At 39.6% G+C, this 18,658-nt stretch overlaps 1 protein-coding gene across 4 annotated transcripts in view; it reads left to right on the forward strand.

Annotated features, from left to right (window-relative positions):
- The window catches only part of LOC133280109 (sodium channel protein type 5 subunit alpha-like), a 215,612-nt gene that overhangs the window by 155,656 nt on the left and 41,298 nt on the right, over positions 1-18,658 (forward strand). For 2 of the 4 annotated variants that reach the window (XM_061474505.1, XM_061474508.1), the window contains 3 exons: positions 1,489-1,647; positions 8,378-8,498; positions 17,083-17,237. In XM_061474505.1, coding sequence (XP_061330489.1) covers positions 1,489-1,647; positions 8,378-8,498; positions 17,083-17,237 — 435 coding nt within the window. The remainder of the gene's footprint in view (positions 1-1,488; positions 1,648-8,377; positions 8,499-17,082; positions 17,238-18,658) is intronic. The other 2 variants (XM_061474506.1, XM_061474507.1) reach the window with 2 other exon arrangements.

Genomic DNA, 18,658 nt, shown 5'->3' on the forward strand with positions numbered 1-18,658 from the left:
GTAATTTGATTTTAAATTAATTTGCTAGAAACACAGAACAGCATTTGAAAGGGCTGGTACAAACCTGACAGTCCAAAAGTATTTATACAGAGAGCAATTTGCTTAACCAACTGCTTCCTTTGTGTCATCTGTTCTTGCAGATAGTTATATTTGGAATAAAGTGTTTTTCTGCTCCTGGTACCTCTTGAGGGACTTCCTGTGGTGATGTGGCTTTAGAACTGAGGCAGGTAGGCTGTGGCTCCCTGGGGAAGGGAAACTCATTTAATACATGAATAATGTCGAATGTCAGTCAAGCCAAGGTAAAAAAAAAAAAGGTGGACAAATGAAAGATAAGTAGGTTTAAATAATTACTGTTGAAATGCTGTTATGCTTGTAATTTTTTTCTCAGCATGGAAGTCCTTCTGTAAGCAATTCAGCACAACTCTTTGAAACCGGCTAGAGCTTTATTAATATTTCAGTGGCAGCGTTAGTAACGCCATGAACAATGGTAGTGCTGTGATGAGCTATAGTGTTTTCAGAGAAATCCCTGTCTTAGATGAATCAATAAAACCACATTGATTTGCACCAGCAGAGAACTTGGGCCTCCCAATGTAGACACCAACCCTGCAAGCATGCTCTCCTCTGCAATTAGTCCTGGGAGCACTTCTAGAGAGCTCAGCAGCAATAATCATCACCCCAGGAAGAAGTGGCTGGACTTAATGGCACCACTCATACTAGCAAGCACTGGGTTTACTCAGATGTGTTTGCAGAAAAAAAAATTATTGCTTTGATCCCAGAGTCCATTCCTTTTTAGGGAAGTACTTAAGGACATGGTCTCCTTTCAACCTGTGTTTAAGTCCCATTGGCATTGGTGGGTACAAAGCGGTGTTTTTCTGAATAGGAGGCGCATACATTTATGCGCTTGCTTGCAGTTGTTTCACATCTGCTTTTAGATGCCTTTTATCTCTTTCAGTGAACTTTGCATTATCCTCCCCTTCAATGTGTATCTTGTCTCCTCTGGGTGCAGTTGTTCTTCCCACACTGTTTCAAGCAGACACATAGCACAGCATTGGGTATTACACTTGTGCCTTTCTCCAGGTGTATCACTCAGTATGATTGCATGACTTCAGACTATACCCCTCAGTTATTTGACTGAACTAGAAGCACCTTTCTGTGCACCACAGGTCACTGGAGGAAGATTGTGTCTCAAAACCATACTCAGAATGGAGATTTCAAGGGGATTTCTTCCCACATAAGCAACAACAGCTCAGAAAAAATGTTGACCTATTTGTATTTCCATTTTCTACTGTCAGATATCTTGACATACCCAGTTTCTACAGCTCAAAAATTACAGCATAATCTTTTGTTATCTTTTTTTTTTTTTTTTGCTATTTTCCTTAAGATGTTGTCCCCTCACAAGAATAGTCCAGGGTATTTTCTCTTCTAGCTGAGAAGTTCTCCTTAAGAAATAAGCATGCTATCAAAGAAAAAGAAAATAAACCCATCTAGGATTGTTTCCAGCAGGAAAAACAGCTGCAGCTGAGGGGGCAGCGATGCCAAAGCCCAGGCGTCCGGAGTCAGAATTCTGAAATTTGTGAAGAGTTAAGTGAGTTGCACGTGGATAAGCAGTTGAAGGCTGAGCCACCACCTCCAGTAGGGCAAAAAGAGGTAACAGAAACAACTTTCCTACCTGATACTGCATGCAATTCATTGCACCAGCTCCATAGTGCATGTCACTGATTTATGTGGAGTTTATGGCTTGTAAAAATACATGTTTGTCAAGTGGTAGGAGAGCAATAATACGTACTAGGTATTACAGTCTTAGTAAAGATGAGAGAGGATTTTGTTGTTATAAAAATCATTGTAAAACTTGAGAAATGTGGGATTCCAAGAGGCTTTGGGACGAAAAAAAAAAAAAAATAAGAAAAAAACAAACATAAAATTATCTGTAATGTTAACTGTCTTATTTTAGGAGGAAATGTGTGTGTTTTCCCACTAAAAAGTAGAAAACTGAATGAGAATGGCATCTGCTGACTTGGCAGATCTGTACATTGAGTTCACTGGAGGGCACTTGCGATCTGTCACAGATACCATTTCTTTTCCTGTTAGCACATAGCCCCAAGAAAAAGTGCAACAATTTACGTATCTGACATGAAGATACAGGCTAATTAAATAGTAAGCCTTGGTGTTATTCAGTTGACATTGGCCAAAGTGCAGCTCACTTATTGTTTCTTGATGTGTACACATGGACATTTATTTTCAATTAGTAGGATTATGTCATCTGTATGAACATGAATACCAAAAATACATGTATTTGTAATGTACACTGAGTGACCCCATGCTTCAAATTCCCTGTATCCTGCTTGCTGATTTCTTAGGGTTTTTTCCCATTCAGATTTGTCATTTTATTGACATTGCATTGCCTTTCTTTTATTAGAGAGTGATGGATTCCTCTCTTTGAAATCTTGAGGTTTTGGGTGGAACTGGCGAGTTTGGGTGACGTCCTGGGAATTTGGGGAGCTCCGTAGCTCCTGGATATTGGAGCCAGTAGTGGTTTTGAGGGACTGAATTAATGAAACAGAAAGGATGACTTAGTATCAATATGCACTGCACTTCTCCCAGTTCTGCTGTAAGACTGCTGGCAAGTTTGTGCCCAGCAGGAGCAATCCTATGAAGAAATCTTGACAGGACAGCAGGAAACAGACACATCACAGAGCCAGAGCTCATCTTGTCCAGACCTGCTGATTCATATTGTCATATGGGGTGGAATTTACTAAATTAAATGTAGACATCTGCATCTGAACTTGTCATCTGAGACTCCTTTATAATCAGTGAGGACCTGGAGCCAGTGTAGTTAGGTAAATATGTCTCATCTCTGACTGAAATCAACATTACGATTAGGTCAGGTAAATAGTCTTCTGAAAGCGCTTCTTTCTCTCCATTGACTATAAATGGATCCCAGAGTAACAAGATGAATTGTACGCTTAGGTGAGCTAAATTCCACCCACAGTAACCTGAAATCCTCTAGCCACGAAACATTTCTTTAAGGAACAATTGTCCGTGGCAGAATACTTCTTGGTGTATTGAACTTCATCTTCAGAATGGAAAGGTCCTGAACTTTAGAGGAAGGAGAATTAAATATTTGATATCCCAGCCTCAGGAAAAAAAATTATATGTATTTACCAAAGAAACCCAAAGCTTTAAAATGATGAGATGAAGTATTATAACTTGGAGAAGTTACAAGACAATTTCAGGATTTTTTCTCTCAGGCTATTAGGTATCCTTCATGATTAAATATCTTTTTGAGATAAATAAACTCTGTGATCCTAACATGGAGGCTGGAAAAGTATGTCCTTTTTTAGTGCTATAATGAAATGTCATGGTAAATCAGGAACATTCTAGCTTTGATATATTCAGCAACAGCATGATAAAGAAATAATCCCCATTTCCTCCCTCAACTTTCAAAGGATTATGGGACATAAAGTCACCTTTCTATAGTAAAGTACAATTGATTCTATTTGCAGCTGCTTAGAAAGAGGTGGAGGAATATGGCAATAATCCAGGGATGACTTGAAATCAAACGGAAGTTCACATGAGGTTATGAATGCCAGCATGAAAGAGCAAAGCCCAAATGATGCTATTTTTGAAGGCCAGATCTTGTGTGGACATTACATGCTTAAAGTCTTCCTATTCAGAAGTAATCTTTGTGCCGGCACACAAGGACATACTAATCATCTTTTTGATGAATGTCCCAAGAACTTGTGACTAGCCAAATAAAGCCAGCAACTGAGAAGAAGTAACAGATTTGGTCTGCCTAAGAGGCAGGGCATTGAGTGATTCAGTCAATAACAGGAAGCACTGAACGTGTTCTGAATAAGACACTGTTGATGTCAGTAAAGGATACATTATATGATTAAAAATTCGTCCTATATAAATCATCAGAAAGACACCATAGAAATAAAATCATTGATGTCACAGGTGGATAAAACATCATAGAACAAATTGCTGAATTTCTCTGCCAAAATACTGCCCCATAAAATATTTTGTACAGCTTTGTGGAATCTACCTTTAAATGTATCTTTACAGGCAACTTAGATTTATTCATTTACCAAAGGTAACAATTCACTTGCTTAGAAAAAAAATCTCATGGCTAGGTATATGCCTTAATAACTAGCCTTTTCTTCTTCTTTTCCATTTGAAGTGCCATTTAATTACTCTCTTTTAACAATTTTATCCATCATTCCCTTTTTATGAATTGGTATTGCTTAATGTAGCAGCCTGTCGTTTGCTTCCTTTTGTCTTTGGCTTACCCCCTGAAGTCACATGCCATTGTTCTTTCATTGCATTATTTCTTGTAAATGAATATCTCTATGCCTTTTATCTGACTTTTTTTTTTTTTTTACCTTTTTCTTTGCAACTCCCTCCATTATTCCTTTTTGGAGTTCTTTTACCAAGAAGTAAGCACAATATTCCAAATACAACTTCCAACCATAAATAGAGGAAATAGCATCTCATTGCCTAGATGCTTCCATGTAGGTTTTCTGCATTATAATATGACGCTGCAAAATCACATCTGACTTTTTAACATTAGTTCAGGTTTCCAGGATTTCCATTGACATTTTCCTGGAATTCTCTCATTTGTACTGTTTTGAGGCAAGTCCCATTTTGCTATATTCTTTCCATGTTTCACTTTTTTCCTTTACTTTCTGCTTCCTCGGCTTCTATACTCTCTCTGATTTAATGTTATCAGCAAACATGAGGATTATATTGGTCAGTACTTCTTCTATATCTTTAGTGAGGATAATGCTGACTCTAATCCCTACAGATCTCCTCTGAAGACAAAGTTTTTGTTATATTCGGGTTCTTAGGATGGCTTTTCTCCACTCAGCAACGGGTGAATCCAAGCCAGTTACAATTTATTTTAAAAGTAGACTTTCATGTAATAGGCATCCAGATATTTTCTTAAGGTTTATATATCAGACATCAATTTGATAGATTAAGGCTATGATCTTCAGAGGTGGGGGTGGAAGTGCAATAAGAGAATTAAGCCTTGAGCAAACATCAATTTTCAGTGAGATTTCAGCATTTCAGTGCTAAAGGCTTTCTGAAAAACCCATTCAGACCCATTTGCTACTGTTACAGACACAAGTGGTGGGTGTGTACCTCTCTGGGTACTTAAAACAGCCATTCCACCCAGAAACACATTAAGAACTACCCTTTGCAGCATGAATTTATGCACTAGTAGGAGGTCTCCCAAAGCGGCTTCTGATGGATCCCATTGTCTCTGCCTGGTACACATCCTCTACTTACTTGTTCCAAGACAGAAAGAGGAGATTCTGTATTTGTCCTTTTTTGCCTTCTTTTATCATCTTTGCATCCTGTTTGTGCACAGTACACTTGGCATACAGGAGAACCACCTCACTGCCTTTACACCTCTGTGTCATTTGACTCCAAGAAAGCACTCTTCTTTTCTCTTCCGAGTCGTTATTTAATTTATTTTAATCACAGGCTACAGTGATTGTTTAGTGATCTGTGATTCCCATGATTATTCCCTTTTCCCTATACTCAGTATTGTGTTTACTTATTGCTGCTCTCCTGGGCTGTTCTCAGTTTTCCATAAGCATTCACTATTGATCACTAATGGTGTGTTAACTTGGTGTATTGGATCCCTTTATGCCCTACAAGGTGTTTGTCTGGATCTGCTGATTTTGCCTGATGTTTCAGGCTTTATAGATATTTGTATTAATTCTAATAAGCTGTCCTCATGCTTTTTGTTGGAGCCTCTGTTCGATTCTTTTAAAAAGAGTTTATTTTCTTAGGAAACTGCATTTTGACAAGTTACATCTCACTCATCAGTTGTTATTATGTCTCTAGCTCTTTCGTTTACTGAGTTCATGAAAACCTTCTTAAATCCCTTTAACCTTTCTGGCAAAGAGTAACCTTCACTTCTTTCCTACAAGCTTTCCTAATCTTTCCCTCCTTTCTCATACATATGGTTCCTTCTTGGAACCATATGAACCATGTGAAGTCCCAGTTCAGACCCTCAAACCTATGTATAGTGTTTTCTGAATCCATTTGCTCCTTTTCTTCTTCCAAGGCTTTTCAGAAGAAATCCTCTGTTTTGTCTTGCATGTTCCCCATCTCCCTTTGACACTGACGGATTCTAATATTTTTTTTAAACTCCTTCTGATAAATAACTGTTTTGAATTCTTGATCCTTTAGGATATTTTCCTTGTAGTCTATTATAATTGCACTGTGTTGTGTTCTGTGAATTCCCTAACCTGTCTCTGCTAAATCCAGCTCTCTTACTTACAATGCTATTGAGCTGATATTGTTCTCACAGTTTTCTTTAATTTCTGTCTCTTGGTAAGAATTATATCCAGCAAGGCTTCTTTTCTCATTGGAACCCCCATTTTCTACATCCTACAGCTGTATATGATTTAGAACTACTTCAGTGATCTGTGTTTTGATGTCTTCATAACAGAACAGATAATGATTAAATGCATTCCGTAATGAACAGTATCAGAAAGTTCTGACTGTGCTAAAATTTGACTTTTTTTTTTTCCACTATCATATACCATTGGTAGTCTGTAGAAAATGGGCTCTGTACCAGAGTTGCATTTTAAATATGGATTTTTTAGAAGCTTTATCCATGTCTTTGACCTGTGCTTTCTGTTCTGTCTTTTTAAAAGGCTTCTTCTGACTTGTTTGCAGCCCTTTTGAGTAGAGCATTAAAAACCCTAGCCAAGACTATGACCTTCTGGATGCTGCAGATAATTGCAAGTGAATAGCTTCCATCCCCTCTTGCAAGCATTGCTGGAACGTTCAGTCTTGCCCATTTTACCCTAGGGTTAGCATTTCTCTGAATTCAGCAATAAGTTTTGCATTGATTGTCTATATTGGAAAACAGAGGGCCTATCTTCACATTAATGATAAAGATGTAAAGCTGTACCTGTTCTCTAACTATCATCCTCATGAAAATAGTATTTTATGTGTTCATGCCATCTCTCATATAGCTATTTCACAGGTTGTTTAAAAGCACGGGTAAGTATTATTGTCCAAATTTGTTTTTTAAATGGAGATAGTACTATTGCAAGATAACATACAAAAAAGATTGCAGTAGGTACTCAGACAACAGTTAACAAACCACCCAACTCTCCTGACTCCTGTTTATAGCTGTTCTGCATGATGTGACCCATAGACGTTACCAGCTTTGATGTTGCCCACTCATGCCACATAGTGCTCTAATACAGCCAGAAACAAGGAGCAGGACTGGGCAAATCACAGAATCATAGAATCACTTTAGTGGCCAAATGAATAATCAAGTAAAACATAATTTTGGATTAACACAAAATTGAAATATCTTATTGTGATGAGTAAAATAAAATAGGGGATAAGGTGGAACCCTGTTTTCTTCTGAAGAAGATGTTTTGATTTGTTGAAAGAAAGTTTTGACCTGAAATGAAATTTCTGTTTTATATTTGGGTGACATATTTAATCATACATCATATTTCTTTTAATAGCAAATTCTGCCTCTAAAATGATTTTTTAAAATAATATATTTCCCAGCAATTTTTACCCAGATCTACCTGAGTGTTCCCCCTCTAAATAGATAAGACAACCAGTGCTTCAGGAATCAGGGGTTTCCTTGTCCCCTTTTTGCAGAGGAGGATTTGAGAAATGCTGAATCCAAACAATGCACCTAAGATGGCGGTGTCAGATATTTCAGGCAAGCAATTAATGTGTCCTTCCTCCCATATCACCTTGAGATCAGAGGTTTGTGCCCACAAGGCAAGTGGCAACATCACGTGGTGGGAACAAGTTAGGCATGGGATGAGGCAGGTGGGAGAGCCCTCTCACACGCATGTGTCTGTAGCATCGTGTGACTGGACCCTGGTGTCAGAGGGACTTGTGCTGTTCTCAGAAGAGAAGCCTTGGCAGCAAGGAGCAGAGCGTGGTCCTGACAGACAAGGTGCAGTTTTCACCCATCAGGCGTGGGTGAGGGGCCTAAGGACCTAGGTCCCACTTCTGGTTCCTCCCATCTGAAGGTATGCCTTCAGGACATACAAGCCTTAAAATAGTGAGTTGTTCTGTCACTCCAAGCTTCCACCTACCATTCATATTCAATTGATGTTCACTGTCTTTCTACAATTTGCTTCTCTCTTGTTTAAAAACAGTAAGTTTTACATGTTAACTTTCTTTTTTTCTCATTAATCGGTCAATTGCTAGCTCACTGCAGCATAGGCAGAGCTGTCATTCGAGGAATGGGCACCATGTGAAGTGCATGGAGATGTCTCTGTTGTAGTGGCTTTAGCTGGGATATTGGTTAGTGGAATAAAAATGCAGCAAGGCAATTGATCAATTTGTTTTCCTCATCTTTGCTCTTGTTGACAACAAGCTTGATGAAATCAGTCTTTCTGAAGGCAGCACAGTGGATTTGACAAATCCTGCAGAACTGCTGGAGCAGATCCCTGAGTTTGCTGAAGAGCTGATGGAGCCTGAAGATTGCTTCCCCGAAGGTAAGGGCCTATGTATCTGCATGTTTCACTGCAATGCTGAGGCAAGAAACCTCCTTTTATCTCAGTGAACATCCCTCCACCTTCTTGCCACGTTGCTGTGGCTGCTTGCAGTAGTATTGCACTGAGTGCACTTTTTTTCTTAGGTACCAAACACACCCTCAAAATCACTTGTCATTAGTCTTTGCATTTCCAAGGTGAGATAAGCCAAAATGCATGCTCTACAAGGCTATGCACCTTCAAAAGTCCTTTTTTTTTTTATCACAATTTGTGTCACAAAGGGGTTTGTTGGTGTTTTTTTTTTAATGTTGATTTTTCTAATTTGGCCAGTGAAGACTTTTGCCTTCCAATACATGTGCATGATCAAATTTGGTAGAGAACTGACCAGTTCAGGATGTTTCTCTTGCTTAAAGGTATATAAGCAGTTAACAGAAACTGTCTGGAGAGTTCATGAGTCCCAGGGACATTCTTCCATTTATGTTAAAGGTTGTTAATATTAGCATGCCCAGTAACTTTCATCTGACCAGGATATTTTACTTAATTATTTTAAAGAACAACAAATCACATTTGCATAACTTTTTTAATACCAATTCATGTCATTAATTTTTTCAACACTAGCTTGATCCAAAACATGGGTATAAGACCCAGCTACATCAGATCTATTTTAATGTAAATCTTTAAGGTAAATAACATCCCAAGGTATTTCTTCTCACAGTGAGTTCAATTCCAAATACTATCTCAATCATATTCCTCATTTGCCTTTAAATCTGGGTTAGGAAACATAGGGTTAGCTGAATGTTAGTATATTCCCTTGAAAATTCAAGGTTTATTATAAATAAAAAGAGAGCTGCTCAGATGGGATCAGACAGAGATGATTTTGCTGGGTATATGAATGCCCCTGAAGTCAGCAGAAATGTGCATCTCTGTATCTGTGATAAAGATGATTGAATGAGGTAAGAGAGCCCTGCAGGGCTTACAAATGTCCCTAGATCCTAAACATTTTTTTTGGCAGCTCTGCTTAAAAGCAGTAGCCAAAAATGAATGCAGTTGACGGAAGAAAGCATGGTGTAACTATTCTGGCCCATACAATAACATTTAGAAACTAGATCAGGTATTTCCATTCTTTCACTATATATTTCTTAATGAGGCTAGTAAGCAGCAATCTGTGTTGTGCACTGCAAAATGAGAAATTATAATTGCTTAAACAAGCAAGTGCTGTAAGAGCTGTGCTACTCAGATGTCAGTTTACAAATTCTGAAACTGTGGCTGGCCATGATCACCTTCCAGTTTTTAAAAGGAATAAGGCAGCAATCACACAACCCATCACTTCATCCGGTGCACAGCCCTGATTCATTCCCAGAACAGTAGCACTCTAATTTGCTCTGTCTTAAAATAACCACAACTGCCTGGAACTCCGTCATGCAGGACCACATCAATATCAACCCAGTTTGTCAGATCTTCTCCACTGCTGTCAGTGGAATACAGAGTAGCAAGTGGTGCTCCTCTAGATGGATCACTGGAAGCATTAAGCCAGTTTTGAAGCCCACTCGTTATCTTGGCAGCAGAGAAATGTAGAAACAAAGGCACTGTGGGCCTTGAGATCTGAATGAGAATTAAAGGAGAACCTTTTCCAAGGGTGTCCAGAGGCACTGGGGATACAGTTGCAGGTGATGTCTTCACTGACATATATGCTCTGCTTTCCTGTACAGCACACATCCGTACAGTTTTTTCAGAGGCTACTGTTTAGGTTAAATGTGATCACATTCCTCATGGATTAGGCAAAAATGCATAAACTTGACATGTGAATGTTCGCTCATAAAATTTCAAGTCAAAGTGCCATAAGCTGAAAGTCCAAATGGTTCTTACTGCAGTGACGTTAACATCTGCATTTGTTTATGCAGGGAAACATTTTCCTATAATTTTCTTCTATTAAATGCTTTCCAGTATTTTTACCTAAATTTACCATTGCAATAAAATCTCATACACTTATCACTTCAGTCTTGTTAAAATCCAAGCAAGCCAACAAACAACAGTCTGGTTAGCTAAGATATGACATGGTTATAAAGCACTAAAATGAAAGTATCGAAGGGCATGCACTAGGCAAGTTTATCTAGTGTTGCCTTTACTGATTTGTAATAAAGACATACAACAGTATTTGGTATATTTGGCAGAATGACCAGCTAATATTTGTGAAGGAAGGAAATTAGGTGAGATGAAAAGGAAGAGCGAGAGGGGAAGGGTTAAGTTCTTTACCTTGTTAGCGCACCAGCTATCTAAATTCAAACTATGACATTTCTAAACTCATCCAGTGTAGGTTATGTCCTGAACAAATATGTTCCCGATTCAGCCCCCTTTTTCAGATAACAAAGGCAATGAAGATAATGCATGTTCTTGAAATAGTTGCTGAAAGTTTGCTGAGGTCACAGTTTTCCCGGAGTTGGGTGACCCAGATAAGCCATAGGTTATTTTTCTTGGGGAGACTTGTTAATTTGTTATCATCTCAAAATAGATTTGATTAGGGTCAATGGGGAGCATTCTTGGGTCAGGAAATGTGAAGCCATGGCAGGGTCACAGCTCTGGCAGCTACCAAGTATTGCTGGGAAAAAACTGATAGAAATGGAGAGATCATTCTTGTTGCCAGTTGATGGGAAAGCAACATCTAGGCAATGCCAGCTACTTGGGTGTTTTTTTCCTCCAGATGCCTTGCAACACTCCAGTCCTGTTACCTCCATTGGTATGTGTTCTCTGCATCAAAAATTGCTATCTGTTTGGACATTATCATCTGTGTGTCACAGAAGGTCATCCTGAGAGCCCCCTGGCCCCAGCACACTCCTCTCTCCCAGACCCTAATAGGAGAAAGTTTTCACCAAGTCCTTAAGCGTAATTCCCTGGACACAGCCCGCTGGCAAAGGTTTCTAATGAGTATGGTCAGATGCTCATGCGAGAATGAGCTACCTTGCTCAATGCGCAGTAGAACGCAACTCGTGACACCAAGGACGCCCAAAACCAGTTTTTCATGTGACCGTGTAGGAGCAATTATCGCAGCTGGAAAATGCCATGAGACACAGTGAAGTTACTCTGATTAATGGTGGGATCTGCGTCATACCCTCCCCAACTGCAGTTAGCAGCTATTTAGAAATAAAAAAGCAAAGAGGACCAAAATAGACCATTAAACTGAACAAATCTAAACTAAACTACAGGGACCACCACCAGATCATTTTTAAAACCTAAGTATAACCAAACTAAGCCCAACAAAATATATTAATTGTCAACCTAGAAAAACAGCATGGAACAAACCCAAGTTTTAAAGTATCTCTTCGAGCTGTAATACCTGAGACACAGTGTATTTTTCCATCAGGAAGGGCATGCTAGTATTTTGTTGTATACAGTTTTCAGACACCGTCTGAATGTTGCAGTCCTATTGCATGTACAGATATAAATTAATTCAGGTTGGACAGGGCCTCTAGATTTCAACTCATCCACCTTCTCACTCAAAGCATGGCTGACATTGGTGGTAGAACAGGCTGCCCACTGCCTTTGCTTCAAGGCATCACACCATTATCTGTAGTGACCTCCAAAAGAATATGTTTTGAGAAGAGTAACAGCAGATAAACAAGAAATGTACCCTTGTAAAACCCTTGGAAGAATAAAATCACCTGACAGACAGTGGCTTTGTCAGGTGCTTTCTTAGCAGCACCCAGTTCTAGCACACAAAAGACTCATATCTCCATGTGTGTCTCAGGTACCCGCATGCTGGAGATGGTGATGGCTGATCTCTCTCATGCTAGCCCCAGAGCTGCACAGTATAAAATCCAGCCGTGTGTGCTAGTGGGTCAGTGGGGCCAAAAAATAAGAAAGGGGTTAAATAAGGAGGGTCTGCAGAGATCATGTTCCCTTCAGCCTGGAGAGACAACTGGGGCCTCACAAAGGGACAACAACCAGGCTTGCTTCCTTGCTTGAGCTTACACAACTAGCCAGACTAGTCATTAGAAAGCCATCTTGGCAGTGATATATATATTAAAACCATGTTATGAATACCTGCTGAAGAAGATACATTTTCTTTGTGTCAAACAAGCAATGCTGTAACCTGCATTCAAAGCTAAGCAAAATATTGGTTTTTATTAAAATTTAATGTCCTAACAATTAGGAACTCCTGAGTAAAGACAGTAACAAAATAACTGCAGTTTGAACACAAGGTACCAGTCTTACTAGACCACAGTATAGCAGAAATTAATTGGTCTTCCTGGTTTATTGAGGAGAATCAGCAGTCCAATCCATCCAAAACATATCTAATTTCATGTAAATTTATATGTATATATTGGTGTGAACAAGCAGTGGATTTATAGTCTTTACTCATAAACCTGAAATCAATAGGCTTGGCTGTCATGCATGCAGGAGGAAGTTTTTGCAGTATAGCTCCCACATTTACAAAGGCTTTTTTTTCCCCAATGCACCAAGGTAGTGCAATCAGATCTAACACCATGATTATAATGCATTAGGCTAAAAAATGTGAATGAGGAACCAAAGGAATACTTATACAAAATGCATCATAAATTAAATTCCTCCTGCTTCCCTCTCTTCTCCATCCCCCAGTAACTTATTATTGTGACAGATTCTTAAATAAGAGCTGTCTCTGCCATACCTCCAGTGAGACCACATTTTAGGACACATTGTTAATATGCAGTTTGTGATTGTGCTATAGGGCACCACAGTGACTGAATGGAACAAGTCTCCTGTCATGAAAAACAAACTAAAAGAAAATAACATCATGGTATACTGATGCATTTGGGAAGATTTCGTGGTAAATAGGTCTCTGTTTTGTGAAAAATGGTCTGTAATGTTCAAATGTGAATTGAAAACATACATTGCTCTTGGACAAGTTGTCCACTGATGCAGCTCAGTACAACATCACTGATTTACCAGAAAATAAGTGGACCCTTTTGGGGGGACTTTTTCTATTGTTCTGTGTTTCTGTTGTGTTACCTATTACCCAAAAGGCCATGGTGGAAATGAGTCAGTTTACTCTTCAAAAAAAGTGTAGCTCAACATGAATTTCAGTGGCAATACTAAGTCCTGACTAAATCACAAGGTGTTCAGCTTCTTCTGTGCAACCAGTTCCCTACTAGCATTGATTTCAGGGGGATAGCACAAATCTATTAGACAAGGCAGTATGAGTAATGCTGTTACAAGAAATGCCAAAGGGTCTATTCCTGCCTTGACGCTTGCTGAGCTAAAAAGTGTTAATTAATAGTCTTCTTTGTGTAGATAAAGTAGCTTCCAAAACCTGAAGCTGGGCTCTGCTGATCACCTGCCTTGTTATAGAACCCAGCTGGAGTTTTGATTGCTCAGACCACCACCAGCTCATGCCTTAGACATTAGTATGTTTCCTAGATTTTGATTTCGCAGAAATGGAAAAAATGCAACCTATTAGAATGCTGACCAAGGTCAGGTAAACTTTTTTGGTTGGGTTATTTGAAGCTTCCAGTTCAGCATTTAATCTTGAGTGAAGGTCACCAGAACAGTAGGCTACCAGCATTGCAAGAGAGTCCAGAAAAGCACAGGCATGAAATAACAGTGAGAGAAATCAGAAAATTTGCCCTGCAAATAGAACTTTAATAATTCATTAAAAGACCTGTTTTGGGTCAGTTTTCTTTTTGTCTTTGCCTTTTCTTTTTTCCTGTTTGATTTATAGATAGTTAAAAATAGCGTTTCATCTGAATTGCACCCAGCATGATTATTCATGGAAGTGCTACTTGACATTAGTAATTGTATCAGAATATGGTCTAAACATTTCTGAATGGGGCCCAATCAAAAGCATGGGATTTAATAGCACTGTGATTTTAGGCTGACTCATCTGAGAAGCTATTTTAGATTTTTCAAGGTATTACTGTCAGTAACTAGGAATTTTTTTCAGATTGGAATTGCGTGAAAGCCATCAAAGAGCATTAAAAAAAAAATATTAGAGGTACTGGCTGGTTTTCTGCCTTAAAAATACCTCTCAATACTTGAAGATTATCAGATGGAAGCTGACTGAATCAACAGTAGCCCGGTTTTACTATTTTGGAAGTATTTTCCATCACAAATGAAATGACTTTGGAACTCCGAGTGCCCTGCTCATTAGTATTTAATTTGAAGGTGATCCCTAATTTTAGCTGTGCCTGGGCTCGGGTAATCATGTAGGCTCCCTGTGTTGTGGAAAGGCAGAGGAAGAATCCTCCAGGGAAAGATTCATCCAACTGTCTTACAGTGGGGAAAACCACTTCCTGGTAGATACTAACCTTTTCCAATGGTACTTCCAGAGCATTTCTACTCCGTAACAGCATGACAGAGCATGTCATGTGTGTTACTAGCTAAGCCTAGGCATATGCCCGAGACAAAAAAAAAAGAAAGCCAACTCTCCATCTAGGAAGTAACTTAGGAGAAAAGAAGAGAAAGTTTCTGGAAAGTTTGCTCTGCTAGAAGCAATGTTTATTTCCAGTAGAAAGAGGGATTTCTGCTTAACATGAGAAATCCACACTTACGTAGTCAACATCCTGGTCTTCCTGGTCCAAAGCCGAGTTGACGGTGAGGTGGCCAGTGTATCTGCCTAACAGCACGGAGTGTGGACCAGACAACTAAAAGATAGTAATGACCATACAGGTTGTGGGGTGCAAAGTGGTGTAAGAGTTCTCTGGCAGCATTGCTAGGCAATTCAACTAATTGCCCCCTCTGTCATGTCATGCTGGTAGGATTATACTGCATCTCTAAGCAGAGCAGCCATACAAGTATGTTAGCTCAGGAGTCCTGGTATCATGCAGTATTGCACACCTGAAGTCTCTTCCATATATCTACTTCCTAAAATATACTCAAATCACACACATTACCATCTGTGAGCAGTGTAGCACTTTTAGCAAAAAGTAGTGACTAATATGACACTCTTTTTTCCCTTTTCAAGATTTTTTGGTATTTAGGACTAAAGTACTTAGAAGTATAATATTCTTCTCTGGAGTGGTTCCTGACCTACCAAGAGGCTGAGAGCTGGTTCTTGTATTTCTATCTTCACCTAACACTATGTCCTAAGTTTGATTAATTTAGTGTATTCCAACTGAGGCCAAGATTTAACTGAATTCAAGAATACAGAGGTAAATTGAGAACTGGTGCGTATCTGTGTGATGCAGGCATTTATTTAGAGAAAACGCAAGGGAAAAGGGAGCTCTGGAAGTGGTTCATATATGAAACATCCTACAATTCTTCTACCTCATAGCAGGGATCGGGGATAATAAAAACTTACAGAAAATGCCAGGAGGACTGCAGCAGACTTAGTGGCTCTCTTCCTCCTGGCAGAGCTTGCTGCCAGCACAGCCCCACTTCCAGCTGCTTGGGAATCCCGGCATCCCAAGAGTTGCAGCTGATCTCCTCACATATCACATGCAGTTCAAGCGCCTCAGTTATGCCACCTTGAATTAGCAGCATCTGCTCTCTGCATAACCTCGGCACTCACCCTCTTTCCTTCCCGAGCTTCCTTGCCTAAATATTATTTCTACTTGCATTACATCACCATAGTGAGATGTCCTCCCTTGGCACTTCTGAGAAGTTGTTGTATGCTTCAAGATATTTAGTGACCTTGGCCAACTTTCAGCTATGGAAGAGGTGGGCCTTTGCTTTTTTTTTCTCATGATGGGACTCATAAAGCTCCCTACCCAAGTCTCTTTCTATACAATACATGGATTAAATGTAGAGTAAAAACCTTGCTTTTTGAAAATGAAGTAGTTTCTAAGGGTCATTCTCATGAGCAGATGTTGTGAAATTTGAGTCAAATTACCTGACATAAGGCTGAACGGCCAGCCTGGGAAAGGACAAGTCCTGGCTACTAGAATATCCTCTCACACAAGTTCTTGCACAGCAAAAGTCAATGGAGATGATATTTGTCACTAAGGTCTGAAAGTTCTATGAAGGGTCAGTGGGGAACCTGCTGTGGACTGGATATCTAAATTTCTGCTGACATCAAAAGGGATTTAACTGCCTAAATACATCTCCAAAGTTGCTCTACTGCCTTGTTTAAGTCCAAGAGATCAAAACCTGCTACTTCTTTTTCTGTCTGAGTCTCTTCAGCACGTTGGTCCTATCTGCACTCTAGCACCTCCACTCCTCATCTCTCTTTCATCAGATTGCCACTTTTAATCAGTGATTCTAGTGGTATCGTAGTACCAAGAAAATATCCTTCCTTCATTCAAAAGGATACGGAAACTATTGGTAATACCCTGCTAGAGTTATTAGTCCTGTCAGGGGTGCTGCCCAAGGTCAGCTAATACAACGTGATCAACCTATGACACTGGTCACTCATGGCCAATATATTCTGTATCATTAAAATAATTGGGAGGAATCACTGGAGTGTGTTTTAAGTAATTTTAATTTTTTTTAGTAGAGGAGTGAGAGGGGGAAATGGAAGGCAAAGCAAATAGAGGTTGGTAAGAATAGCAAGGGAGGAAAGACTCCATGCAGCAGCTTATTGCTAGAAGAAATCTTGTTGAGCAGCTCCTTATTGCAGCTTTAAAAATTAAATGTGTTTTTTTAACAATTGCTTTATTTTCATTTTGCTCCTTTTCAGTTTGTGTGCGATTCTTCCCATGCTGCTCAGTGGACATCACAAAATTTCCTGGCAAAATCTGGTGGAGGCTGAGGAAAACCTGCTACAGAATTGTCGAACACAACTGGTTTGAAACTTTCATCATATTCATGATCCTGCTGAGCAGTGGAGCCCTGGTAAATGAAACTGTATTTCCTGGCTGGTTGAAAGTGGACATGGGTCTCAGAGAATGTGTTCTCCAGTTAGCTGTCTCTAAGATCTTATGTGCCCTGATGATCTTTTCTCAAAGCAAAACAAGTTTGGGGCTAAAGCAGGTCTTAAGCTTTTCTGATTTCCCCTGTTTATCATAAGGTGGGGAACTTTCTTCTGTTACAACATAAATTTGTGACATGCACATGTTTTGAAAAGCAAATAGCAAATCCTTATGGAAGTCTGTGTCAGGAAGTATCCCAGCATTATTAATTCAGGATCCCGTAACTTCTCCATGGTAATTCCTAACTGGAAGTTTGCATTTTGCTCCAAGAATGGGTATTGTTTTGGCTTTTTTTTAGCACATTTTCTATCCAGCAAAGCAAAATCATGAAAGACACAGAGGGCACTGAATCAGTGCTACCGATGAAGTTTGTGGGTGCCTGTCATGTTTTGAATGCACCTTAGGTTAAATCACTGTACCTTATCCACCTCCTGTCTGCAGCTGAATGAATGTGTATCTATGGAGGCTGATATGTCATTGCCCAAGACTCTGATAAGGCATCATCTTCTCCTGAGATCCCGCTATATACTGGGATTATCCTCTCTCTGTTATCAGCCCTGAGTTCTTCATAGCAATGGCAGCATATATTTATGTTGCTCATTTACATGTCAGGAATGTCACTTAAGTTGGTGGGATTTCTCCCAGGTTATTATCCAGACATAGAGCAAAGGGGTATCTCAAAAGTTTTGCAGGCTTTGGTTTGGTGGTCACTGATTCAAGGACTGAGAAGCCTTTATATGAGGAAAGGATGAGAGAACTGGGTTTGTTCAGCCTTGAGAAAAGAAGGCCCAGGGGAGACCTTATCACCGTGTTCCAGTATTTAAAGGGTGACTTTACATCTACAAAGAAGATGGAGACTCCCTTTTTACAAGGAATCATGGAAAAGATGAGGGCTTATGGGCACAAGTTCCTCCTGTAGAGATTCCGACTGGACACAAGAGGAAAATTTTTTGCAATGAGAACATTCAGCCATTGGAATAATCTCCCCGTTGAAGCGGTGGTCTCCCCAGCACTAGACACTTTTAAGTTTCACCTGGACAGGGTGCTGGACCATCTATTCTAGGTCATGCTTTACCTGGAAAGGTTGGACCAGATGATCCTTGAGTCTCTACCAATCTGGGATTCTATGATTCTGTGATTTTCTTCTCCGTAATGGAGTAAGGAATACGCCTGTTAAATACACCATATCTAGACAATCTACTTTGTATTTCTGGAGGTCAGGATTAACTTCAACCAAACAGACGAATCTGCCTTAAGTAGTAAGAGGACTGTCACCTTAGAAAGGTGCCTGCTTCTTCTTAATCGGAAATAATCTCAGCCAGAAAGCACGATGCAGGATGAGTG

This window comes from Pezoporus flaviventris, unplaced genomic scaffold (genome assembly GCF_033815535.1).
Source record: "Pezoporus flaviventris isolate CSIRO_AGI_PZ_B2104156 unplaced genomic scaffold, CSIRO_AGI_Pfla_v1 ptg000079l, whole genome shotgun sequence".
NCBI lineage: Eukaryota > Metazoa > Chordata > Aves > Psittaciformes > Psittacidae > Pezoporus > Pezoporus flaviventris.